Source organism: Gossypium arboreum, chromosome 1, assembly GCF_025698485.1.
Source record: "Gossypium arboreum isolate Shixiya-1 chromosome 1, ASM2569848v2, whole genome shotgun sequence".
Lineage (NCBI taxonomy): Eukaryota > Viridiplantae > Streptophyta > Magnoliopsida > Malvales > Malvaceae > Gossypium > Gossypium arboreum.
In genome coordinates, this window is record NC_069070.1 from 121,441,865 (window position 1) to 121,469,823 (window position 27,959).

The 27,959-nt window shown below is 32.2% G+C and overlaps 6 protein-coding genes across 7 annotated transcripts; 2 read left to right on the top strand and 4 right to left on the bottom strand.

The window, feature by feature from the left end:
* The first annotated feature begins 717 nt into the window (after positions 1-717).
* LOC108482271 (magnesium transporter MRS2-2-like) lies at positions 718-5,368 on the top strand. Of its 2 annotated transcripts, XM_053031573.1 has the most exons (12): positions 718-769; positions 980-1,263; positions 1,358-1,387; positions 2,665-2,803; positions 2,952-3,073; positions 3,162-3,236; positions 3,654-3,878; positions 3,958-4,002; positions 4,213-4,257; positions 4,341-4,370; positions 4,452-4,571; positions 5,074-5,368. In XM_053031573.1, exons 2-12 carry the CDS (start codon positions 1,024-1,026, stop codon positions 5,158-5,160), a joined length of 1,158 nt encoding a protein of 385 aa, XP_052887533.1. In that variant the 5' UTR covers positions 718-769; positions 980-1,023; the 3' UTR covers positions 5,161-5,368. The 2 variants fall into 2 exon arrangements, with proteins under 2 accessions (XP_052887533.1, XP_017640883.1); XM_017785394.2 differs by lacking the exon at positions 718-769 and having other exon boundaries at positions 885-1,263.
* Positions 5,369-6,373: 1,005 nt separating this feature from the next.
* LOC108480764 (uncharacterized) lies at positions 6,374-10,155 on the bottom strand. Its single transcript, XM_017783861.2, has 6 exons — positions 9,658-10,155; positions 8,715-8,880; positions 8,128-8,304; positions 7,921-8,004; positions 7,070-7,151; positions 6,374-6,982 (listed from the first exon to the last, which is right to left on the bottom strand). Exons 1-6 carry the CDS (start codon positions 10,047-10,049, stop codon positions 6,540-6,542), a joined length of 1,344 nt encoding a protein of 447 aa, XP_017639350.1. The 5' UTR covers positions 10,050-10,155; the 3' UTR covers positions 6,374-6,539.
* A 1,740-nt stretch (positions 10,156-11,895) lies between these two features.
* Positions 11,896-14,409, bottom strand: LOC108480913 (stem-specific protein TSJT1-like). Its single transcript, XM_017784046.2, has 4 exons — positions 14,015-14,409; positions 12,778-13,018; positions 12,569-12,689; positions 11,896-12,464 (listed from the first exon to the last, which is right to left on the bottom strand). The coding sequence occupies exons 1-4, from the start codon at positions 14,215-14,217 to the stop codon at positions 12,274-12,276; spliced, it is 756 nt and encodes a 251-aa protein (XP_017639535.1). The 5' UTR covers positions 14,218-14,409; the 3' UTR covers positions 11,896-12,273.
* A 3,939-nt stretch (positions 14,410-18,348) lies between these two features.
* LOC108483740 (transmembrane emp24 domain-containing protein p24beta3-like) lies at positions 18,349-20,494 on the bottom strand. Its single transcript, XM_017787302.2, has 4 exons — positions 20,253-20,494; positions 19,646-19,832; positions 18,737-18,844; positions 18,349-18,651 (listed from the first exon to the last, which is right to left on the bottom strand). Exons 1-4 carry the CDS (start codon positions 20,460-20,462, stop codon positions 18,518-18,520), a joined length of 639 nt encoding a protein of 212 aa, XP_017642791.1. The 5' UTR covers positions 20,463-20,494; the 3' UTR covers positions 18,349-18,517.
* Positions 20,495-21,265: 771 nt separating this feature from the next.
* LOC108481293 (probable aldo-keto reductase 1) lies at positions 21,266-22,538 on the top strand. Its single transcript, XM_053019594.1, is given in 5 exon segments — positions 21,266-21,281; positions 21,541-21,749; positions 21,861-21,930; positions 21,933-22,060; positions 22,127-22,538. Coding segments are annotated over 5 exon segments (600 nt in total). The 3' UTR covers positions 22,304-22,538.
* Positions 22,539-23,496: 958 nt separating this feature from the next.
* Positions 23,497-27,690, bottom strand: LOC108483739 (uncharacterized). Its single transcript, XM_017787301.2, has 8 exons — positions 27,212-27,690; positions 26,409-26,502; positions 26,236-26,286; positions 25,972-26,145; positions 25,545-25,724; positions 25,276-25,395; positions 24,425-24,558; positions 23,497-24,024 (listed from the first exon to the last, which is right to left on the bottom strand). The coding sequence occupies exons 1-8, from the start codon at positions 27,367-27,369 to the stop codon at positions 23,946-23,948; spliced, it is 990 nt and encodes a 329-aa protein (XP_017642790.1). The 5' UTR covers positions 27,370-27,690; the 3' UTR covers positions 23,497-23,945.
* Between the last annotated feature and the right edge of the window lie 269 nt (positions 27,691-27,959).

A 27,959-nucleotide genomic window follows, 5' to 3' on the forward strand; every position in this document is an offset into this window, starting at 1 on the left:
TTGACTTAGATTTAAGGTATGTTCTTCTACTTGTTGATGGATACTGATCCATCATAACAATCGTCAAATCATCGCTTAGAGCTGGACTTAAAAAGCTAAGCACCCCAATGACTTAAATAAAAACTTCCGAATGGTTCAATGATCAATTTGTAACTTTTTAAAGTTGAGTGATCAAAATGTAAAGTTATTAATAGCTTCAAATGTATTTTACCCTAGGTATTTTACTAAAAAAAAAGTCCATTTTAAACATTATTTACGAAAATGAACCATTTAAAAGATTATTGACCGAAATGGGCCAAAAAATCCAAAACGTGCCTACGTGGAAGCATTTTAAGAGAAAATTTCAGAAAAAAGCTTTCTCGTGGGAGCGCGTTTGCCATGTTAGCGAAAGCACTCCCACGTCGACACGTTTTAGCCTGTGCTTTTTCTAAGGTTTTTGAGTTATTTATATGTTATTTGCCATGTCAGCAAAAACGCTTCCACGTCAGTATGCTTTTGCTGACATGGCACAAGCGCTCCCACGAAAAGTCCTTTTTCTAAAATTTTCCCTCAAAATACTTCTACGTAGGCGCATTTTGCGTTTTTTGGACCATTCCAATAAATAATGTTTTAAGTGGCTCATTTTCGTAAATAATGTTGGAAATCGGCTTTTTTAGTAAAATACCCTTTTACTCTGCCATTTATCATTTATAAGATTTTAAGGAAAAATTATAAAAAGAAGTCCCCAAGTGAAGCTGGGGAATTGTACTAGTTTAATATTAAAAGGGAGGTAATGGGAAGGTCCTTCCCCAAGAATTTCACCAAAATATTGTATTAAATCTTATCGTAAAAATGGATACTACCTTCATGCAGACGTTAGTTAATTAGTTTAAACAGTTAAATATATATATATTTTTTAAATATTAATTGAAAAAAAAATCCTAGACCCCAAAAATCAGCCTTTTTTGTATTCGATTTCGATTGATTTTTTTTTTTAAAGTGATAGGTTTGGGGTCGGGGGATGTGAAAAGGTGATGGTTAAAGATGACGCACGTGGTGCCGGCGGACCCACAGGTGTTGGTGACGGTGAAGAAGAAGGCACAGCCGTCGCGAAGTTGGGCCGTTTTGGACAGCAATGGCGAAACCACCTTGTTGGACGTCGATAAGTACGCTATCATGCATCGAGTTAACATCCACGCCCGTGATTTACGCATCCTCGATCCCCTCTTGTCTTACCCTTCTACCATTCTTGGCCGTGATGGTGCTATTGTTTTAAATTTAGAGGTTCCAATTTTATTATCTTTTTTTTTCTTAATTTTCTTTGAATTTTTTCTGAACTCTATATTAAACTCATTTTGATTTTTTTTTTTATTTGCAGCATATCAAGGCAATTATTACGGCTGAGGAGGTCAGTGAGTTTTTTTTTTCTTCTTTCTTTTAAAAAGAAATGTTGAAGAAAATGCTAATTTCTGATTCTTTAAGATATTTGGGAATGATAGGAAATTAGAAAGGAATTTTTTATTTTTCATTAATTTCTTGGCATGAATGAAAAATGAGAGGAAAGAAAAAAGGTATACTATTTAATCATTTATATGCAATGTAATTTAAGATGAAAAAAAAGAAAAAAAAAGTAAAATTTGAAAAATAATGAATGATCTTGTAAGTTTAGTTTCTTGTTTTAGATAATGTTTAGATTTTGGATTTGTTGATTTCATTTTTTGTGTAATATATAACGATTACATGGATTCTGAGTGTGGGTGTTGGATATGTTAGGTGTATGTTGCTAACACTAGTGTACTTGATTTTGGTTTTTTTTATTTTTTCATAAAATTGGAGCATCATACATTTCTGAACTAGTGTTTAGCGTCGATACTTTGTAAAAATATGAAGAGTTCGAGTAACATAGGTAAAGACTACCATAGTATGCCGTCTGCTATTGGACTTGAATGTGGGTGTTGGATATGTTAGGTGCATGTCTGACACTAGTGTGCTCAATTTTTAACTTTTTTGAGTTTTTTTTTTTTTCATATAATTGGAGGATCATACATGTTCTAAACTAGTGCCTAGCATCGATACTTCAGAAAAATGAACAGTTCAAGTAACATAGGTAAAGACTATCGTAGTATGCTGTCTGCTATTGGAATCGAATGTTGGTGTTGGATATGTTAGGTGCATGTATTTGACACCGGTGTGCTCAATTTTTAACTTTTTTTTGGGTTTTTTTTTTCATATATTTGCCAGATCGTAAATGTTCGAAACTAGTGCCTAGCATCAATATTTTGGGAAAAAAATGAAGAATTTGACTCACATAGGTAAAGACTATCATAGAACATTGTATGCTATTGGCCTTTGGCCTTTAATCTGTGTTATTGGAGTTTGTTTAGTGAAAGGATTTGGAGCTGAAGCAGATTAGAAATAAATAGAAATCGGTTCGGCCTTTTCCTCGGGTGGGAACTTGAAATGATTTTCTGAGGTTTAAGTTTTAAGAGATTATGGTTTTTGGAACAAAAATTTGAGTTCTTAAGTTTGGAGTTTTATTTCTTTTGAATGATATAATCTACTCATTTGGTCTAATCAATATGTGCTTCTTTGGTCTTCATGGAGTGAGTTTTTAGTTCAGCTCAATAAGCTCGACGATAATTGTACTATGAACTGCCATTTCAGATTGTGAATTTGTATTGATAGGTATTGCTTCGAGATCCATCGGGTGAATATGTTATCCCTGTTGTTCAAGAACTTCAAAGGCATCTACCTGTAGTGAATGCCATTAATCAAGGTCCGGAAGCAATTGGCCATATTGATGCCGAAGCAGCTGATGAATGTGGTATGTTATATCAGTCCAATACATCAAGCAGCTAAGTTAATAAACAGCATTGAATTCGATTGGCATTCTCAACAAATTCATCCTTAATGTTATTGATGTTTTGATTTCGTTTCTTTGAAACCTGAATCCTTCGAGCCTTGCCATGTAGTGTCTCCATTTGAATTCCGAGCACTGGAGGTAACTTTGGAATCCATATGTAGTTTTCTAGCAGCCCGTACACTAGAACTAGAGACTGCAGCTTATCCTGCTTTAGATGAACTTACCTCCCTGGTAATTCTTATTTCATATCTACTTTTTCTCTTCCTGTCTTTCCTCTTCGCCTGTTCGTACTTTATTATCGTTTCTGTACTCTTTGCAGATTAGTAGCCGTAATTTAGATAGAGTTCGTAAATTGAAGAGTGCAATGACCAGATTGACTGCTAGGGTACAAAAGGTACTAATACGGACTTTATTCATGTTAATATGCTTATGTGAAAGTGAAATTTTTTTTTCATCATCCCTCGGAAAGGACCAAAGTTCTAATAAAAATTTTTACTTCTATAAATGATGAATATTAAATGAACAAAGTAATGGATCTTTCTTAGGGGATTGATGAGTTTAGCTATGATCACCATAGCTAGCTATTTATAGAAGGGGAAAAACAGAGGGATATATATTGTTTATCTGATGGATTGGTGAAAATGATCGAGTTGCTTGTAACAGAAGCAACAAGCGTTAAGATAAATTGGCCAGAAATAATTATTTGATCAACGATGGATTTGCTTGTAACAGAAGCAACAAGCGTAAAGACAATTATTTTAACATTTCCATAAATTGGCCAGAAATAATACTGTGATCGCCGTTTATGAAGGTGAGGGATGCACTCGAACAACTATTGGATGATGACGACGACATGGCTGACCTTTATCTGTCGAGAAAGTTAGCTACATCTTCACCTGTTAGTGGATCAGGTGCTGCCAATTGGTATGCTGTATCTCCTACCATAGGATCAAAGATTTCCAAAGCAAGTAGAGGAAGCATAGCAACAATTCATGGCGATGAAAATGACGTAGAGGAGCTCGAAATGTTACTAGAGGTTAAAATAATGATTTACTTCCTTGTGTTTAACGATTTCTTCACCCCTAAGCTAAGTTTGTTATAATCTGTTCTTACAGGCTTATTTTATGCAAATTGATGGAACATTGAATAAATTAACCACGGTACTCGTCCTCTTCTCCGTTGTTCGTTACCTTCTTATTTTCTTCGTATATTTAGATGATAAGTGCTTCTCGTTTCTGCACATCTGCATTTAGTTTTTTATCATGCTTACAAATGGATGGAGTAGACTGGACTTTTTCGTTTTGTACATAACTAGTCATCTTCCGACACTTACATCTCTCAGTTTTCACTACTTCATTCGAATTACGTAGCTGCGGGAATATATCGACGATACAGAGGACTACATCAATATTCAGGTAACCATCGGTTCACCATAAGCTTAAGAACTCCAGATTACCATTTTTTTGCCTGATTGATGCTTAAGCATCCTTCTTCACAGCTCGACAATCACCGAAATCAGTTAATCCAGGTGTGTTCTTCATTCCGTGACATATTTGAACGGTATTAAATCAAGTTATTATTATTTTTTAAATTTTCTCCGATTTTGCAGTTAGAGCTCTTTCTAAGTTCAGGAAGTGTTTGTTTATCTGTCTATTCTTTGGTGGCTGCAATATTTGGGATGAACATTCCATTTACATGGAACGATAACCATGGATACGTGTTTAAATGGGTAAGCAATGTGTTGGTAAAAGTATCATGGAAGCCTCTGCTCTAGGAGTCAGATTACATTTTGCGCCTTTACTAAAAATAATGAGTAAATTAGTCCCTACACATTAAATCAGATAGCAAACTAGTTCTTTTAGTTAAAAAATTCATCCATTTCTATAGTTAATAACTGGCATAGCTGACAAAATAATCAGATAGTTACACGTGGTGTGTCATGTGTACCTCATCTCGACATACAAAGACCAGTTTTTAACCATAGAAATGGATGAAATTTTTAACAGAATAACCAATTTGATCTTTGGTCTAACGTAAAGGAACTAATTTGTTAATTTTTTTTAGTAAAAAAAGATAAAATGCAATCTAACTCCTAGTACAAAAGCTCCATGGTACTTTTACTTCAATATGTTTCATATCGGTTAAACTAGATGTCAATTTTATTTGGCATTTGAGTCAGGGCTTGTGTCCGGTGATTATATATTCTCTTATCTCATGTTTTCCATCCACAGGTGGTGATCATCTCGGGGCTACTTTCTGCACTTTTGTTCATACTGATTATGTCCTATGCTCGGTTGAAGGGTTTGGTTGGATCTTGAGGTGCAAATTGTGCATGAAATAATAGTTGAGTCAATGAAGAACAAAGTTTTGTTGAGCGATCAAGACAATTAATAACATATGAAAAAGAAAAGGAAAAAAAGGTTGGTATAAATTTCAATTGAAAAACAAGAAAAGAAATAATTGTGATTTTTTATTTTTTTTTAAAAAGAAAGTACCTTAAAGAAAATTTATAGGCTTAGAAAACAATAGTTGAGTATCCTCCCACTTTTATTTGTTAAAATAAACTTTTATTTTAATGTTTTCTGAATTTGATGCATTATATTTTTTAATTTTTTATATAAAAAATAATTTTAAAAAATTAATACAGGCGAACTAGACCAGACCTGAACTTAGAAAGCAAATCTAATTTTTTACATTGACTCAACTCAATTTATGATCAACTTTAGTTCCGGTAATGAGCAAAATTCATTCAGTGTTTTTATTGCTTTGCATGAGTGGATGTTTTCTATGAAGTTCATGTAGTCATTGGCAAAAAGCAAATAGTTGATTTTACATTTATCCTTTTTATCATGTTGTTTACTTTTTACCTTGGACAATAGATCTGATAAAATATTTTGATAAAGGATAATAAATAAATAAAGTGAGAGTATATCTCTTTATCTTAAGGCTCTTTTAGATAGGTGTTTATTTTTAGTGTGGTGTATTTAGTGTATTTTTTTTATGTTACAGTATTATCAATATTTAATTTTATCATTACTTTTGTTTTTACACTAATTATAAATAAATACACTATTCATCTAAAGATTCCCTTAATCCTGACATGATTTGTAACTCCTGTTTGAATAAAACCTAATAAGATATTGTCGAAATCCATCTATTATTCAACTACATTTTAGTTTCTCCATAATAACAAATCCAATGCCATGTTTTTTTCTCCCTTAGAAAAAGGCTCCCCATTTTTCCTATGAAAATTATAAGGTCTAATTCTACTTCCAATCTCATTTTTTAGTATATTTAAAATATAGTATTTCTAATTTTAAGTTCAAGAATTTATTCATTTTACTCTTTTGATTTAATAAGTTGAATTGCTAAAAGATTTTTGTTCAATTAAATGATATAGCATTTTAAAATAAAAAATTATTCGTCAAATTTTCACAGTACTTCAATAAAACAGTGTTGAAAAATCTTATAATTTCATATTTAGAATTGAAAATCTTACCATATAAAATATTATATATATATATATAATAATTCTATTTATTCATTACGTATCTTATCGTATTAAATAAATTCTCTGAAACAATGAGAATCAGTGCATTTTTAATGTGAAGCAGTTGTTTTAGAATCTTTAAAAAAAAAAAACCAGATACTACCACAAATGTTATCAAATGTAAAAAGAAAAAAGAAAAAAAAAATCTCACCGTCGGCCAATTCTCTGCCCTGCTCCAACTAACAATGCCTTACCAACTACGCCCGAGCGAAGTCCGAAAGCCAGCGCCACGGTCCCGGCTATGGCTATCCACTTCCAATTAAGGCTGTTATCGTTCTTCCTCTTAATAATAACCGTACTTTGACTGTTTTCATCTTCCCTTGAAACACGACCGCAACCGGGAGAACTTATGTTCTCATCACAAGAGATCTTTGTTGTAATTCTTGCCATGAGTGCACATTTAGACAATGAAGTATCGGTTTTTCTTGCACTCTGGTACGCCCTCATGCCTGAGTGTAACTTTTTTACAGCTCCCCACATGCCGTGACGAACGCCCAGTTTTGCCACATCTTTCGGGATCCCCATGTCTTCGTAATGTACAAGAGAAACTTCGCATGCGGATAGCTGTCCGTCGCCTTTCCGAGACTCAACTGCATCACAAAGTTAGATAAAGAAAAGGTGTTAGCAATCACGAGTAATGTCCAGAATACTGTTTATAGAAGACAAAAAAGACTCACCAGGCCTAATAATCCAACTTGAAAAGTAAAGCTCCACTCGTCTTGGCTTATCACGCTTTGGCAAACCAGGATATGGTACCCCCTGAAACATCATAGCTTGAATATTAATAAATTTATCTTTAAAAATAAAACATGAATAACCCCTTGCAACTCTTCAATGGGAGGAAAAACGAGCTTAAGTGTATTTGAACCCACATTTTCTTGATTGCTGCAATAGCAACTATACTAACTAAGATAAAGCTCAACCAGCTTTTCACCACTATAGACAATCCAATCATATATTTAGGTTTATTTCTAGTCGTAAAGAATTGTTGGTCATACTTTATACCACTACGAACAATCCAATCAACTTACCTCTTACTAAAATCACACACAACTGGACTTATCAATTGAGCGGGTTGAGTTGATTTTGGGTCTCATCAATTTAGACAAAGTCATTTTGAGCAAAACTTATTTTGGGTTTGGTTCATTTAGATTTGAGGGTCGAGTTTTTCTGATCGAATCATTGCAGGTTCAAGTCATTTTGGATTCTAATCATTTCAGGTTCACGTCATTTCAAGTTACATTATTCAAATCATTCTCGGTTTGAGTCATTTCAAGTTCATTTCAGCTTTAGGTTTGGGTTGTATGAGTTTAAATTGTTGATTTTTTATAATCACAAACAGAGCTGGGTCGGTGTGGATTCAGGTCGGGTTTGCAGGGTAGTCTGAATTGATAATTCTATAAACAACACCCTACCCACCAGAGCCCCTTTATATGGTTAATACCACCAGGCCCTGACAGCAACTCCATTAGGAGTATAGTTTATTAAAAGCTAACCGATCCGTAAAAGAAAACATTATAGCCTGTACCTTTGTCACACAATAGTAAGTCTTTCCATCCTCCCATATTCTTCGACCAATTATATAATCTCGATCACTGCAGAAAAATGGGAACTGCAAAAAAGATGAGACAGTTAAAACATGTTAGCCCATAGTATTGAATAAGAAATGTGCGTTAAAACTTAATATTCTGAAACATTAGCAAACAAAACCATACGAACTATTCAGTTCATCTACCTTTCTTATCCAGTGAACAATCATTAATCCCGTACAAGGGCACTCGTCCAAAGTTTTGAAGTATGCGAGCATAGTATCCCACTTTGGTCGAAATTCATCATCCCAGAAGAAATCCCTAACCACCTCTGGAGTTGCGTCCTCAAAGACCGTTCTACTTCGGTAAATTGCAGGGCCACTCTGGTAAACAAAATCACCATTAGGATGTAAGGTTTTGGCTTACGAGAACATCAGGTATCATAATAGTACATCACCGAAAACAGAATTCCACCCAAGACAAACAAAAACACAGAGAAACAGTATCATGTATGCTATCAGGCATTTTGCATAGTTGGACCTAATAACATGTGAAATTTTCATAAATAACAATAGCTTACATTCATTCATAGTTCAAATGCTACTTGACTAAATAATATGATGCTCATAAGATCTCAGAGCAATGCAGTACATAAAACCAGAAAGTACAAATTTCCTTAAGCTATAATGTTCCACAAGGAGGTTTCGACTTATTAGAATAAAGATAGAACATACAAGTATTCATGGGCATATATTATGGAAGAACGTTAATAATTCAGTCTTCAGAAACCTACCTCAGGCTCTTGGCGCCATGCTTGGTATGACATATTTGAAGTAGTCCTTTCCATCATCCTTTGCCATTCCATCTCCCCATCTTTCCCTTCGAGTAAATGTAAGAGGTGTGCTAAGTCATTCTCTGTGACAATATCCTGCTCTCTTTCTTCAGCTCTACCGCCGGGGCTATAACGAAGTAGGTATTAGTCGTGAATAAGCTTATGCATCAAACAGCATTAACCAATCCGATAGTAACATAAGAAAATTTCGGTTACTGAAGAAATTAGTACACTTTTAACAATGATTTCAAAACAGGATTTTATTCTAACATTCTGGAACAAGCAAAAATAACCAGAGTATAAGCATCCATGGGATTAACCAGGTCTAAGGGGAGAGAGCACTTGAATGGAAATTCTATTCGATGATAGTCAAACACAGGAGCGATGCCAGAAATCTTTTCTGGGGCCGTTAGTAAATTATCTATTTTTATAAGAGCTAAAATGTAATTTCACTAGTATATTAGCTTCCATGTTTATAGTTTAAATCAAAATTTTATCATTTTTGGAAATCAAACTGCAATCTTACCAGATTTTAGAAGGGTGTAAGAGTAATTTTCCATTTTAGGGGCAGAGCCCTGCCACCGCCCATGGTGAAACACAAATGCACTAACCATAAAGAAACGTACAAATTCTTCACTTACATAACTCGCAAGCGATGCTAATTACAAAAGCTCATCAAAAGCCTAGGATTAACTATCCCTTAAACTAGCTTCGAGTTCAATGTACCTTCGTAAAACTTTACTTATATAGTCTAATTCATGTTTACCTCGATACAAATGATATGGAATTAAAGAAACGAAGCAACCGGCATCAAATACTATCCAAAATATTTACAACGAAAAACGGTTCTTTGTAAATCACATAAATAATAAAAAAATTAAAATAAAATATAAATAATACTCACCTAACAGCATCAGCAACACTTTCCGGTGAAATCCACGCCGTAGGCGGCGGAGATTGTAATGGAACCGAAGAATCCGAAGCCGATTCCTTAAATCTCCTTTTAATAAAGTTACAGAAAATCGTCCGAAAAACGGAGAAAGCCGAGAGCGCGGTGAAGGCTAACCAAAGTCGGCGAGCTCCGAATCCTGGAGGAGCGGTCCAAATGAACCGGAACTTTGGTCGAAAGGCAAGAAGAACCAAGCCGGTCCACCTAGGACGCCAAGACCAACCGACTGCAAGCCCGATCGTTACGGCTAACCATATAGGCACGGCATATATCAAAATGTCGACAACTGTTTCTGTTATCGATTGCTTCTTCAATAACTCCATTAGATCGAAGAACGTCTCATCCATTTTACCGCAAAAAAAAAATCAAATGATTTTTTTTCAAGGGTTTGTTACTTTGTTTCAGCCTCCATTGGAGATCCAAAGAAGAAGAACATTTCTTCGAAAAAGGAAGCAGAAAATAGAAAAAAACTATATTTATAAATATTTTTTGAGCGGGTTTGGCGGTTGATTGGGACAGCGTGTAACGATGACGTGGCGGTAGGAAAAGAGTTGATGTGTTTGGTTTACGCGAGTTATGGAGCGTTTGTGGGAAGCGGCGACGGGGTTGTTGTTGAGAATGAACTGCACGCGCGATAGTGAGAGTGAGGGGATGCGGAGGCTCGATAAACGGATATATTCTTCTGTTCAGCACTGATAAAGTGTAGATTTGTAGAATTTTGTTTTTTTCTTTTTTGTTAATAATTATAATCGGACGGTTGGGAAGTGGGGTGACATGGCATAGCCAGTCATCGTATTGCCACGTGTTGACGTTGACGAAATTTTAGGGAGATTTTCTTTAGGTTTGGAGAAAGAGAAAGGGTAAACTACATCTAAGGTCACTAAACCATTAGTAAGTTTATGTTTTAGTCACTCAATTTCAAAAACTTACAAAATGGTCACTAAACTATTCCAAAGTTTTCATTTAAATACCGGGCTATAAAACCACTGTTGTATAACCTTCTTAAAGCTCTCTTTCCCCTTCATTTCTATAGTTTTTTTTTTGAGAAACAACTTTGAACATAAGGAATCTACGAATCAAAACTCAAACAACTTTCTTCTTTAATCTCCGACACTCACCATCAAATCAACTTGGATGTAAGGTACTTCTGCTTGTCAATGTGTATTGATTTACTTTACCGATATTCAAACCGTCGCTTAAATAAAAACTTTCAAATAGTTTAGTGACTATTTTGTAACTCTTTTGAAGTTAACTGACTAAAATATAAAATTACTAATAGTTTAATAACCTTGAATATAATTTATCAAAAGAAAGTAGAAAACAAAAGGATATGTACTCTGATTTGATAGATTGGTTAATTTTAGCTTTTCTATTTTTAAATTTTGAAATTTCAATTCTAAACATAATAGTAACAATTAAATCTATTAAGTCAAATTTTGTTATTAATCTCATAAGTTGCTAATTTAGTCATGATTCTCCAACCTAATTATTTTTAGTCCTATGTTTTTGAATTTTGATATTTCGATCCTAACTCAAAATGAAATTATATGTTTGGTTTGTTGTAATAGAATAATATTCTATCGGAATGAAATAGGGTTATAATTGAACGGAATAGGTATAACAATTAATGGAATAGACGTATAATAGTATTACATTGTTTGGTTGAGTAACGTTTAACCAAAGAATAGACAATGAATAGATTAAAATGACAATTTTAATCTTAGGTTAAAATAACATTTTATTTATATTATTAATATATTATAAAACTTTTAAATATGTTAAATTTATGAATGAAATAAAAATATTGTGATAAATTATTAATAAAAACAATATTTTTAAATTTTAAATTTTTATAATTATAATATAAACTATATAATTTTAATATAAAATGGCTTTGTTGGTATGTTATATATTTAATAAATCTAAAATATTAATTTAAAAATAATATATTAATTATTAAATTTATATAATATATTTTGTAATAAATTATATTATAATAGAATACTCTAAATCCAAAGGTATGCTAAAATATAATAATATATTTAAAATATTATAATATATGAAAAAGTTGTTATTTTATAACTAAAATATAATTCTTTAATACATGCTATTATATCATTTAAATATAATAAAATATAATATATTTGTAGAATATAATATATAAATATACATATATATGAAAAAGTATCCAAATGACCAGAACCTGAAATGACATAAACTCATAAAAACTCAACTTGAAAAACTCGATCCTTGAATGACTAGAACCCGAAACAACCAAACTTAAAACGAGTTAAACTCGAAACAATCTTAACCCAAAATGACATGAAACCGAAATGTTATATTTACTTCCTATAAACAACTTAAAAGAGAGGAAAACCATTTCAACAAAGAGATTAAACAGCCTTTAATGACAACAAATATTATTCCATGAAATGTATAAATTACTAAATGTCAAAAAGCTCAGTTTTGATGAATGAAATGAAGCTGCTTTGAGATACGGAATTAAGGAGTGAATGGAACTATGGAAGAGTGTAAGAAAGGCAGATAAAGGAAGAGACAACGTTTTGAGGCTCAGTAGTTTGTCGACCAGTTCGCAGCACTGTCGACTTTCTTCATTCCTGTTGATTCCTTCTTCGTCTCTGTATCCACACAGTACGTAGCACCACAGGCCTGACCTGAACCATCCACCCTTGGCACTGCCTTCAACTCGTTCTGGGGATGCTCGAAGCTCCTTAACCCTCCAGAGGATGTGAAGAAACACCCTGAAAAACAAAAAATGATGAAGTATCGTAGATGTTTATGCATTGAAAACCTTTGTGCTACCCCATTTTTGACATGTCATTCTACACTAAGCTTGTAGATTTACCTTTTGGGAATGGAGCAGAAGATTTCCCACAGCCCTTTTTCACGGTCTCCTCATCATCTGCAAGAACCAGATGGCCGTCAGCATCGGTTCCCCAGAAGAAAGGTACAGTTCCATCAGCATCCTGCATCATACGGGAGAAGAAACTCGACAATAAAAGCATACATCAGAGACATCAACCGCATTAGCCGGGAAAATGTAGGTATACTTACAGAAGCTATGAATGTAGATTTCGAAGAGCTATCGAAGAGGATGAAAACAAACTTCCCCTGGATATCTCTCACAACCTGGTCTGGAGGGTAAGGGCCTCTGTCTCTGAGGGTTCTATAAGCTTCAATAACGATAATCCCCTCGTCTGCTGTTTTGTTCAAGCCATATTGTTGCTTAAGGACAGCAACGTTCTCGATATGTCCTTGAAACATGCAGAAAATTTCACCGACTACCGCAAACAGTCTGGGAACATACAAAGAAAATGATCGGAACCTCCATTGCATTGCGAAATAATAGAAAAGATATAGGAAATGCAAAGTATGATAGCGCGGTTAAGTAAACAAAAGAAGTTGTGCATTGTCCAGAAACATATCGATGCAATAAACTAATCTTGTAAGATTACCTAAGAAATAGTGGACCCAAACGTGAAAATCTAACGACAGAACCTCGCCAGATTGCTCGACCCAAATGCCCTAAAGAACCGGAGAACCAACAAGCCGAATCATTTAAACTACTAGACAAAAGCAAATCTAATCAAGTCAATCTATTTCAGGAGTGAAGACAGGGGCAGGCAATGGCCTTGGCCTCCCAACAAATGGTAAATTGGCTATATAGTCCCTTCAAATTTGATGAAATAACAAGTTTGGTAGAATTACGCTTTTCGCCCTCCCAATTTATTCTTCATTCTAGCACCACTAAAACAAATTTCTAGCTTCACCCCTAATCTATCTTTTGTTCTCAAAACAAACCCCCCAGTTACCAGACTCCCTCGATTACTAGACATTGCTATCTCCTTAGTGATTTTCGAATTAGTATGCATGATCCCAATCAGAGAACACAAGTGATCCAATTCGGTAAAACTAACGATCATGAACTTCATAATTATGTATTTATGTAAATACAGAATAATATATATATACATATATATATCAAAATTAGTGAACGAGAAATCACATTTATATATCAAAATTTTCAATCAACGAAATCACAAGTGGAAAAAAAAAACATCAAGGAAGCTAATCAGTCACGTAAAATCATTGTTGTATCACATTATGATCATCCAATACACATTTTTCACCACCCAATTAAACAATAATAATAAAAAATGGAGAACAACCCAGAAAATATCTTGATCAGATCAGTCAAAAACCACTTACCAAAACACAGAAAATAACCCAGAAATGAAATCCTTAAAAAATACAAAAATTAAAACAAAAAGAAGATTTTTTTTTTTTTTACCTGGGGAGAAGTGGGTTCTGTTTTTCACGAGAATAAGCCATAACACCCGAAGATCCAAGATTGATGGTGACTGAACCAGGATGAACTGAGCCAAAATGATTAGCTAAGAAACCATCTTTGAGAGCTGATACTGCTTGTGGCTGATCAGCAACAGTAAGACCATCTGGGCTCTTGGCAACCGATTTGTCAAAAACTGCTAGCATTTTTTTTTTGGCTTTCCTACGATCCAAAAATGGGGTATTCTTTGATCTTTATTTGATTGATCAATGACGAAAATGACAGAAAATTGGGGATACAGTGGCAAATATGAAGAAACGAAGAAGCTAATTTGGTTAAAATTTTAGACTTTGTATAAAGCAGGTTGAAGGCACTTTTTTTTTCCCAGTATTAACCCTGAAGATTTTATAAGAACTACTACAATGGGAAAAAAGGGTAAACTTTGCTCCAAATCCCTGAACTTCATATATTTAAAATTTAGTCCTTTCACTTTCCGGATTTAAAAATAGAAGTGCAATTGTTAACAACTTCAAAATTCTTCTGCTAAATTCAAGTTTGCTACAACTAGGGGTGTAATTGAACTAACCCGAGCTTGAATATTGTTAAGCTCGAGCTCGAGCTCAACTTGAAATTCAAAGCTCAGTACTCAACTTGACCTTGGTCGAACATCTACTTTTAAGCTTGAGCTTAACTCAAGCTATAATCGAGCTACTCAAGCTCGTTTATCAATTTTTATACTCAACCTCAAGTTTAGCTTGATAATTAAGCTTAGGATTAACAGTATATGTGGCAATGGAGTAATTTAATAATATAAAAATATGAAAAACTACATAAGGCTCGCGAGCAATTCAAGTCAAGTATTACTAAGCTTAATTTCATCTCAATTGATAGCTCGAGTTGCTAGAGCTTGAGCTAGGCTTGATAATTACCGAATCGAGTTCAATTTTTTTCTAGTCGAACTTGAGTAGTTTACTAGCACTAATGTCTCATTTACAACCTAATTACATCATTTTTTTTGTTACATGACTACTAAGTTATTATTTTTTTTTAGAAAAAATCAAATGTCGTAGTAGAGAATTTAATAGAAGAACTTTAACAGTGTTAACAATTGGATTTGAATATTAAAATCTTAAAATCCATAAAGAGTACAAGGACTTGGAGCATATTTTAACCAAAAATACATATTCTAAAACGTAATATATTTTGTATAGGGTTAATTGCACATGGGATTCTCAAATTATGATTCAGATTCTAAATTGGTCCCTGAACATTAAAACATTCTAATTGAAATTTCAAAGTAGCAATATCATATTAGACATGTTCTTCTGTCTGCCTTTGACATTAAATGGAACCTCAAATATGATATGGAGCATATTTTAAACAAATACATTAAATTATAAAAATATATATGTACTTATTGTATCGATACCAAACATCCCTAACCTATGACCCTTGTACTAAATTGGTCTCTATATTTCAAAACGTTCTAATTGCATGCCAAACTATCATGATTATATCAATCTAGTCCTTCTGTTATTAAAACTGTTAAATGATACGCCAAATCTTATGTAGCTAAATTTAAAATGAATTTTTTTAAAAGAAAAGAAGGCGTAACATAATTTTTAAAAGTAAAGGCTAAAAATAAAGTAAAATTGAAAAAAAAGAGAGCAAATGATAAAGCATTCATAAAAGTTTCGAAAACCTCAAAATCAATAATTTTACAACATTAATTATAACAATATTCATTTTTCTCAAAATTTCCATTTTAGATTATGTGGTGTAAAATCTAACGTATCATTTAACGATTAAATTAACGATTTTAATAATAGAAGGACATGATTGATACAACATCAATAGTTTATGAACCGATTTAGAATAAAGGTCATAGTTTGAGGATGTCTAGTACAATTAACTCTATTAAAAGTAGCCTTCCTAAATTTTATTAACAGTGTTTATTTTAACACATCAAATTCAAACCGTTTGTATGGTAAGTACATAAATTTTACAAATTAACTCGCTAAATTATTTTAAAGTTTAAAGACTGATTAAGAATCTAAAAGATAATTCGACACGAAATAAAGCATTTAAAAACACTTCTTTACACAACTATTTTTCCAATTTTAAAGAAAATATATATTATTTTAACAAATAATGTTGTAATAAATTTTAAAATGTGATTATTATGGATTAAGAAAATGGAAAGCTAAAATGCATAAAATTGAAAACATTGCATAATTTCAGCATTTTGCAAGTATATAAAAATATAATTCCAATTAAAATGTTTTTTTCAGTGAGAAATTTTAAAATAAGAATTATGATAATCGAATTATCTTAACCATTAGATCAAAATAAATGATTTTAAGTCTTAAATTTTATATTTATTTTATTTTATTAAAAGAAAACCAACACCACTCAATTTTATTAGTCTTTTTTTTTCTTTTCATGTATTTAATGTGTCAAGGTGAAAAAAATTGGATAATCTTTAATTTAATTTTTTTTAGAAAAAACTGGAATGGAAAGTAAGATATTAGGGTTTATAAGATTAATCAATTTTTGTATTATGTATTTATTTTTTGATTAAAAAATTAGTCGACCGTCTCATTTAAAAAAAAAAGAGAATTTTTGCCTTAGTTGAGTAAAAAGTAAGTACTTGAAACTTAGACTGTTCATGGGCCAGATTACTGCTTGAACCAAGGCATGCTAGAAATTTGGGAGGGTTTGGGCAAAAATATTAGGCATATTTAAAATATGGGCCGAGCTCGACCTTGAACATTTAAGGCTCGAGATCGGCCGCCCATTTTTAAGTTTATAATACTTAGTACATTAAAAAATAAACCTATACTAAATATATAATACTACTATAATATAAACGTTAAAATAATGTTAAGATTACTATATAAAAACTTTTAATAAATAAAAAATATATAATATTATTTAATATTAAAATAATATAATATAAATATTTAAAAAATTAAAAATAATATGGGCAAGTCTAAAAGGGGCTTGGGTTAGTATTTTGTAAATATGAGCGAGTTTAAACAAAATTTTAGGCTCATATTTCTGGCCGAGTTAGCCAAGAATAAAGTATGTTAATATTATACTTAGACCCGACTTGACCCTACCATGAGTACCTCTACTTGAAATTAACCTATAAAAAAATCACAATCTTTTAGAATGAAATGGTCGACAATTTTTCAATTAAGAAAAATAAATATCTAATACCCAAATTGATTAATTTAATAACCTTAATTTTTGCTTTATAATCTAACTTTTTTCTAAAAAATAAATAAATTTGGAAGTAAATATTATCTTTTTTTTACTCCAAGATAAAGAAAAAGATTGTGCGTTGTTGATTTTATTTTAATAAAATAAAATAAATACAAAATTTAAGATTTAAAATAATTTATTTTGATGTAATGGATAAAATCATTTTAATTATAATGATTTTAATTTTAAAAGTTTTCCCATAAATTTTTTTACTAAAATCATAATTAAAGAACAAAGGGTAGTTTAGGAAAATTGAATAATATTTTAATGCAGGAGTTGTCAGAACTTATCCACCAAAAATGGTGGCGTGGGAAGCGGCGTTGGGTACAGTTATGGAATTTTCAATTTCATAAAAAGACAAATTATTAGATAAAAATATTTTTATTTATTAATTTCAAGAAAAAAATTAAATTAGGTAACGTAATTATGGGGTTAAGATTTATGAATTTGGGTTTTCTAAATGGTTAAAATTTATCAGAAGTTGTTGTATTTTTGAACATTTAGAATTTAATCCCTGTATTTTTATTTTTTATATTTTAAAATTTAGGTTTAACTGTTAATAGTGTTAAAATTATTTTGTTAAATTCAAATTCATTACAATATTATTTTTTATTTCAAAATGTTATACAAACAAATTTAACCAAAAGAAGTTAGTAGGGTTGACCCTAAATTTTAAAAAGTAAGAGAACTAAACTTCTTAAAATAAAAGTATAGGGACTAAATTCTAAATTTATAAAGAGTTAATGAATTTATGACATATTTTAACCTTTTAAATTAATGAATTTAATTTAAAGTTTAGGGTTAGTAAGAGTATTAATTTATTTTCACATGTGGAGCCAAGTCTAACTTGAATAAAAAATAAACTCAATATCTTTTTTTTTATTTTATTTTTAAATCTGGTATTTTTACATTTTGAATTTGCACATATAAAACTAAGTATTTAAATAAACATTATTTGTAAGATAATTAAATTCATTAAATATTCAAATTTAATAAATAAAAATAATAATAAGACGTGATGTGCAATAAAAAATTCATTTTAAAAAATAAAACGTATTTGGATTTCGAACTTGCTCCATATAGTAATTAATAAAAATCAAAATTCGAATTTAATTTTCACAAATATTCAAATAAAAAAAATGAATTGAATATTTACAAAAAATTAAATTTGCACTATAAATTGTCATCTCTAACCGCAATTGAGACTCGGGTTTTCAATAATAAAAATTAAAGTGTGGCTCAAATTCGATTATATCCAACGGATTTGCTGAAGAGACGACGGATGTATACAACTTGTAGTACACTAGCGATTGTTAGCAAAATGTATTCCCCAACAGTGTAACCTATCACACGCTTTTTCGTGCTCTCATTTGCTGCATCCAAGTATAAATACCGTATCATTAGATATACTAATATAAAAGAGATATTAATATTCACAACTTATTTAAGCAAACTTACTACGACGGTGAACAGCATCACGTGCTTTTAAGTACTTTTGCTCGGTTGTAACAGCCTCCAAAGCCTCCCTCAGCTCAGCAATTTTCACATTAATTGGGTCCACATGTTCTGTAACAAAGGAAATCAGTGTCTCGGTATTGTAATAATCAAGTCTTTTATCAACTTAGTTATCATTTTAAGTGTTAAAAGAGTTGTTTCGGATTTAACATTGAGTATATATAAAACATATAGATTAAATTGTAGATACGAATACATCTATCGTATAAACAACTTAAATCTAATATGTTTAATAAATAATATGAACAAAATTTAGGACGACTATTTCTTTTTTAGCACATCAAAACCATGTTGGTCATGCACTAGCACACATGTGCTTATAATTTGATACATATGTTATTTAATACTCATATTTTAATTTATTTGAAAATTTTAAAATATTTTAATTAAGTCATCAAAATATATTATTATTATTATTATATTATCCAAACCTCTTTGTCAGCCTAGCTGTAAATTTAGGCATTAAACATTAATTCAAATATGTATCGTAAAACAAATATTTTAAAACACGTGGATTAAAATTATAAACACATGTGTTTTTATCACATGACCAACTTAGATCTGATATATTAAAAAAATAGACTATGTCGGTCCAAGTTGAACATGCAATAGGTACACACTTATGCTCAAGATTAGATCTGAGTTGACATTTAACAACTAAACTAATAGCTAGGCTAACGAAAGTAGTTGTTTGATGCTAATACTTTAAGGACTTGATTAGAATATTTTAAAGTTTAGACATTAATTTAAAATTTGGGTAATAGTTAAAAACCTCAAATGCAATTGACCCTGTTAGTAATAACAAAAATTAAAACTTGGGAATAGAGTTCAAAGGGAAAAAATACAAGGAACCATTTTTGGCAAGATTGTGCTCGTTAGGTATGTGCCCGATATGAATATAGAGGGCAATTGTCTCCGGTGTAGAAAGGGGATTGTGGAAACAAAACTGGTACAGTCCACTTCGTGGTGCTTTGAACGAAAACTTATCCCCGGATGTACCCTTCAAATTATGAAGGATGTCACCCCCAGGAGAAGTTATCTGCATTGAACAGAAAAACTTGTTTTCAACACCACCAACAAATCATTAAAATCGATCACAAAAATCATTGATCTTAAAAGAAAATTCAAATCTGAATATGAATTTTCGAATCCAAATAATATAAATCAACTGTAAATGCATGAATTGAAACAACAAAATCCCATATTCAACACCAACAACAAAACCATTAAAATCAATCGCAAAAATCATCATAATTTTTCTGAAAAAATTTAAATCCGAATTTTCGAATTCATATAATATAATCTGATAATAAATTCATGAGCTGAAACAATAAAATCTCATATTCAACACTAACAACAAACCATTAAAATCAATAATAAAAATCTCAAATATCGAATCAACATGAATTTTGCGAAAAAAGAAACAAAAATATAGAGAGATTGGGATGACAAAAGTTACACTGAAATCAATGCCGGGGTGATCGGAGGACCAGAAAATATGGTGATCAACGACAACGAAGTTACCGGAAACGATGTCACCCTCGGATCGGACGATCTCGTATACGCATTCGACTTTGGTTATGGTAAGCGAAAGCGACGAAACATTATTCACAAAATTCAAAAGAAGCAAACCAATTAAACCCCATATTTTTCTCCATTTCCTCTCCATTTAAAAAAAAAAACTCTATTTATTATTTTGAGTTGGATTTAATTGCTATTATTTTAGTGCAATTTAAATAGTATTATCCGTGGGATATGTGAATCTGTTAAAAATATATTCTCGTTTTGTATGGTGTAATTTTTAATTTTCCCAGCCATTAAATAGGAAGATAATACATTCTTGACGTAAATGATAATCGTTAATATGTAAAAATAAAAATAAAAGTTGACATGGCATTAAACATATGATAATATGTTTGCCGCATCAAATTTTAGAAATAACAGAACTTAACTTGGTAAATTTAACAGTTATCATTTGGTGAGGATAGAAATTTTAAAATTCGAAAAGTACAAAAACTTAAAATGATCAAATTATAGGAACTAAATCCACAATTTTTATAAAGTATAGGGACTAATAACATAATCTAACCTTAAAACTACGACAAAATTAGGTTAAATTTGTATCGTGTCTAAATTATGTAGTTTAATTTTATCTTTTAATTTTGATGTTTTTTAATTTCGTACTTTTTGAGTTTTTAAAATTTTAGTCCTAATCTAAAATAGTAACAATAGCAATTAAATAAGTTAGGCCGAATTTATTCTTTGTTCTTTTCATACTTTGAAATTTTAGACTGAACCCAAAATAGTAGCAATTAAATTAGTTAGGTCGAATTATGCTATTAGTTCCGTCCTATGTATAAGTTGTAGATTTAACCTCTACTCTCCAATATGATCATTTTTAGTCCATACTTTTTTCGAATTTTAAAATTTCAGTTCTGACTCAAACAATAGCCATTAAATCCATTGACTAAAATGATATGGCTTTTCTGTGTGAAATAACAAATTGATATGGTGCCACACACGTGATAAGATCTTGAAAATACTGGATTTTAACGACGACCGGTTGAATCATGGTTGAAATTTCAAAATTCAAAAAATACAAGAGACTAAAAATGACTAAATTAGAATGAAAAGACTAAATCCATAATTACATGAAATACAAGGACTAATAGCGGAATTTACCCTCAAATTATTTTTTCATGTTTTCTACAATTATTAGTAGCTTTTTTGTTGAATTACCATTTTAGTCCCTTTCTTCCTCTCTATCTTACCCTTTGGCCTACAGGTTTCAAGGCTAGGATTTGGATGTGGAGGCCTTTCTGGTATATTAAATGCCCCCCTTTCACACCAAGATGGATGTTCTGTTATAAAAGAAGATTTTAGCAATGGCATCACCTTCTTTGATGCAGCCGATGTCTACGGCAAAAACCACGAAAATGAGATCATGGTCTGCAAGGTACCGTTGCATCGCTTAAACGTTGCAACCGATAATGATCGTACATCGAAACATCCAACATGTTTTTTGTAACGAAATAGCCCAGGTAACCGTTTGCATTTGAACATATAGGCCTTGAACCAGCTTCCTCGAGATCAAATTCAACTTGCGACGGAATTCAGTACTGTTGTGTTGGGTTACAATTCGCCATCAAGGGTACCCTCGAATAAGTACGATACTGCTGCGAATCTAGTCTCAAGTGGCTCGATGTGGATTATAACGATCTGTACTACCAACATCTTGTGGACACTTCGGTTCCAATAGAGGAGACTGTAAGTATCGACCGGACATTCTTGGTTTATTTTAGCTTGCCTTGAATTTGCTGTTTCATATGGCAGATGGAGGAGCTAAAGAAGCTGGTGGAAGAAGGGAAAATAAAGTACATTGTGTTATCTGAAGCTAGTGCTGTCACCATAAAAAGAGCTCATGCAATTCATCCCATTACTGCCTTACAAATGGAGTATTCTCTCTGGACTCGGAAAATCGAAGATGAGATCATTCCGGTTTGCTGGTAGATTAGAAACTCGATTCCTAAGATGCATTGGTTTTCCCCCCTTTTGCCTGTGATTTCAATCTTTCCCTAAATGCTACAGACAACTCGGATTTGGTATAGTTGCATATAGTTCTCTAGGTCATGGTTTCTTCGACAGGAAGGCCATCGTGGACAGCTTGCCCGATGGAATTTTGATTTTAGGTGGCTCTTAAAACAATGTACTAAGCCTTCTTCGACTTACTCCTAACTTTTGTGTATGTAACAGGAAGTAATCCGAGGTTTCACGGGGAGAATTTAGAGACTTTCGGGTTTAGCTACGAAGCATGCCACCATGGTTCTTCAACTAGCTTTAGCATGGCTTATACACCAAGGTGATGACATAATCCCTATCCCTGGCATGTTTGGGGGGGTTCCTTTGCTCTATATTTTGCAAATGAACTGATGAGTCTTTCATATTGTTGCACATAATGACCCTCGAATCTCGTTATCTCGTTTTTAAGAACATTAAAGACAATGTTGGATCCTTGGCATTGAAGCTTACCCAAGAGCATTTGAAAGAAATCCGTGATGCCGTGCCTATTGATGATGTGAGTGGCACAAGAGAAGTTGCCAGTTATGCTTGGAAGTTTGCCGATACCCCCGTCAAAGAGACGTGATTTTGTGAATGAAAACCTATTTCTTAGGCAAAAATATCATGGAAACTTTGTACAAAAAATCAGATTACATTTTGCTCTATTTATTAAAAAAAAGACAAATTCATCCCTATTAGTTAGATCAAAGAGCAAACTGATTGTTTTTATTAAAATTTTTATCCATTTCTTTTGTTAAAACTGACGTGGCTATTGGAATAATCAGACAATTACACGTGATGTACTACATATACCTTATGCTAGAGTACAAGAGCTCATTTTTAACAGTAGAAATAGATAAATTTTTAATAATGCCTATAGAGGGACTAATTACCCCTTTTTTTAAGTAGAGAGCAAAATGTAATTTGATTTCTAGTACAAGAGTTTTTATGGTACTTTTACCCAATTTCCTCCAACATACAACAAATAGATATATATATATATATACACATGCATTTCTGACTCGTTTTACGCATATTATGTGTTCTATCCTATAATGAAGTATTGGACTTTGGACACGAATATGGCAACCATTATTAAAGAGTCCATGAAATGTAGATTAAAGACTGGCAGGAGGGATGTGAGCTTAAAAGAAAGAAACCCTTCATGCATAAATGAAACAAAACTACATCAGCCCTTATCGATAACTTTCTACATATAATTACAACAGAAAACAAGAGAATAAGTTCTACACCAACTAGCTTTACTGTTCTTCCAACATATAACCAACTCAAGAACCGAAACCCGCGAATCACTTAAGGCAAGAAAGCAGTTTTAACAAACACCCATAAAATGTAATCACTCAAAAAAGGCTTGTAAACTTCTTTAGAAAATTTTTCAAAACCAAGAAAATGAGTGCTATGTGACTCGAAAAAGTGTACCTAGTTGGCGAGTTTTCACATATAAAAGGAAATTCATATACAGCTCGAAGTAACAAGCAAGCACGCTATGTTGTTGGTACCTTTTTTCATATGTAAACCTCGCAATCAAAGTCCACCGGCATGCCTAGCAATTTCCTTCAGCCTAAGATAAAGCTCATGAGGAACTGGATAGATTTTCTTTGAAAAGGCGTGGAAGTACTTCATGTGCACCTATATCTAGAACCTCTGGATCCCTGAAATAGGCAAAGATGTTCGGACTTGAATCATTTAAAAAAAATATATCAGTTAATGAGTAATCAGTTTAACCATAGCATATTTAATATACTGTTGAAGCATTAGGATCAATTAGACAAAGTCATGCATACTGATTTTTTTTTATGTCATACTTTCAAAAAGATTTTATATTTTAAGATGATGATTTCTCATCTGGTTGCAGCAGCTAGGAAGGCAACTTTTTTTAGCAAATTTGCAAAACTTTTAAGAGAATGAACTCACCGAATACATTTTCAGGGGACTGCATTCACAAATGTCTCGTATTTAGCAATTTAAAGTACCAAAGTTATTACATCTAATTGTCTACACCTATATATAGATGAGTGTGAGCATGCATGAAGAGACAGAGAGAGAATGAACCTGCACAGTGTCTTCCCCATCTCATTGGAACTCGAAATAAACCATAGTTTTCGCAAGAGTGGTGACTCGAATTGAACAAAGAAACCATCATGTTGCCCATGCTTCCACTTCCTTGAACCCTGACCTTTCCAGACCTGCAAAGATGGGCATTGAATCAGAGATTCAGAGGTCTGTGGACTTGAATCTTAGAATCTTAAACTATGCAGTAAATAAACCATCAAATAACCTTGATGTAAACAGTAATCAAAGGACTCGAGATAGCGTGCAAAATTGAAAAAGACTCAAGACATCTCCTTGTCCACTAACCCCAATGAAGATAAATTTATATCAAAAAGTTCCCAGTGTTTGTAATAAATCAGTCAGTAGATTCAAAGGCTAGGATTTGTTAACCCAGCAACAAATTGAAAATCAGCCTGAAGCTGCCTCGCTACTACTAAAAGAAATGACTAGCGCTTCATAAAATAAGGAAGCACTATTCGATTCTCTGAAGAACAAATGGAAGACGACACATAATGTAGAAGATACGACAATGCTTGCTAGAACCATTAGCCACAATCTTTAAGGATCATAAACTGCAATCCCATTTTTTATTATTAGAAATAGATTAAAAGCCAAGCTCTCCATCACTTCAGGTCTTCAACCAAGTGTACCATCTTAAAACTTATCAGTCTATCTAAATTAACATATGAGAAATATATTATACCACAAGTACATTCCCTACAACAGAGAAAATTGAAAAGAGTGCACAAGACAGGAGATTTTGCAAATATAAGGTAGCATTTAAGAGTATCGTTGTTGCCTATGTCCACAATCCAAGTTTCTATATCAATTTAGAACAAATATGAAGTTACCTGTGGATAAGCTATGATACTTTTAGGAGCAACTAAACAAGCTGCTCTAGAGAAAGAATCTTCAGCATATTGCCTAAGAAATGAAAAACAACTGCTGTGCGTATGAGGCGATTCAAAAGCCTGGAACAAGAGGAAAGATGAACTTTTCATTAGCTATCATTGGGAACCATTTTCCTAAATATATGGTGGAAATATACATTACACAGCTTTAATACTTATTTCTAGAATTGATTGTGATCATATATTAGATAGTTTTGAATGTCTAATACCTTGTCAATATTGACAACTGGAGCATATTTATCGGCTTGGCTCTTCTCCTTATCAAGAAGGAAGTAGACTCTAGGATCCACTTTGGAAGTCTCATGCCATGATTTTACAGCTGTTTCCATTGTCTCAATAAGAAAAGAAAACATCTCTTTCCAACTATCTTCCGATTTGTACTTTTCAGACTGCAAAGAGAAAGGTCATTTTTTCATCAACACGTACAATGAAAATAATCCTACTAATTGTATCAAATCTCTATAACAGCATGCAAGAATATCACTAGGATAGTGAATAGTCATAGCTGACAGACAACACTTGAAAATGAGAAAAGAAAACAGAAACCATAATCAAACCATACATGAATATACAAATAAAGGGAAAAATAATTAAGTACAATATACATGTACATACACTTTTGCTCAAGGAACTCACCATTTCAGATTTCAATGTTTCCAAGCTTTTTGCTATATCTACATTGGATCGCAAGTTTTGCACTTCTTGAGCTCGCTTTTTATCTTTTGCAAGCTGTGAAAGTCTCTTAATTTTTCTTGAGACTTCTGCACTTTGTGGGTTGTACTGCAAAGCTATTTGGAAGGCAGCTAAAGCCTATAATAATTTAATGTTTGGAATATCAGGACCATAAACAAATAGCATAGTCTCTTTATCAACGTTTCAAGGAGGGATATAGGTACTTACATCGTCATATCGTTCCATAGCCTCTAAAATGCATCCTTTTCGAAAATATCCCTGAAATATACCAAAACACACAGTTTAAATAGTTCAATTTTGATGACTATCTGAATGCAATTGCTGCAATTGCCCTAGGTCCAGCACCGCCCTCCAAATAAATAGACAATACAGAAATCTACCTTTTCCCACTGAGGTTTCAAAGTAATTGTTGTCTCAGCATCAGCCAGCGCTTTGTTAAGTTTAACCAAATGTAGAAACGCTGCTGCTCGATTGCTGGTTAAATAAAATAGAACATTGAAATTGTATCATTGATGCAAAAAAAGAAGAAATCACAGCTACACCATACACATACAAGTTCTCATATATGGAATGCGAGGAGAAGTAAAAAAAAATACAAAAAAAGAAATACAAAAAATGAACCCACATTCATCAATAAAGGCCTAAAACTAAAATCACTCAATTTATTGAATCCCAGGAGGGTTAACTTTCAATTATATGATAGTTCTTATTGACCATATACCCAAAGGGTATTTTGAGCAAGTTCAAGAGATTATTAAACACTCCCATCCAGGAACCATTCAAGCAAATGAACAAAATTTCAAACAGATTTTTAAAACATAAATACATGCCATAGGTATTTCAGCAAATTCAATAGACTATTAAACACTCCAACAATAAATGGTGGATGCAAATGAGATAAACCCAGATTTTTAAAAACATAAATACATGCCATACATATCAGGATCCTCAAGAATTTGATCAGGGACATGATATATGAACCATAGGATAATTATTAAAAAGAGAGAGAGAGAGTAAACCCAATAGCTAAAAAGAGCTTTTAACACTAGTTCCACCTTACATTTGAGAATGCTTTGAAACAAAAAGTGGGCAATTTCACAACCAACCCAAGATTGCATTTCATTAATAATGCCCAAAAAACCTCAATAAATCAAAATCCAATGTGATGACAAAAAAGATTTACCTATAAAGAGTGGGATTTGAAGGGTCTTGTTTAATGGCCTGAGTGTAAAGAGCAGCAGCTTTAAGGTAGTTCCCAGCCTTGAAAAACTCATTCCCTTTATCCTTCAACGACATCTCTTGGGGCTTTCCTTCACCAGATCCTACCTCTGCTTCTGCCATCCTATTGTTTTGAAGTAATTTTATTTGTTGTGTAGTTAGGGTTAATGGGAGAGAGAAGCTTCTACTTTTCTGAGGGGATGATGTCTATGGAGGTATTTAACAGCGGTATAAACGATGGAGTTTTCTAATTTCTAAACAAAATCTGGGCTTTTGGTGATTTTGGAGTAGAAAGGAGAATCAGATTAGTTTTGATTAAAAGAAAACCCTAAGCAAAATTACAAGAGTGAGCTCTGGTTTTTTCCTTAAAAAAATTATGGGTAAACTAAACTTCTACCCACCAAAGTTTTTTTTTTTTTTTAATTTGTGTCAATTTAATCTTATATTCAAAAAAAATTTAACTCCTTAATATTTACTTATGGTGTAATTCCTTCCCACCTAAAAAACTACAAATATATATATATATATATATATATATAAATCCTCAATGTTATCAAAAATATACTAAAAATAAAAACACTCCAAAAGTTCAATATAATAATTAACATATTTTCTTGTTCTTTCAAAAATTAATTTTAATGTCACAAATAAAAATAAAATCGCAAATAAATAAATAAATTACATAATGTGTAAATGTTGAATGTTAATTTTTT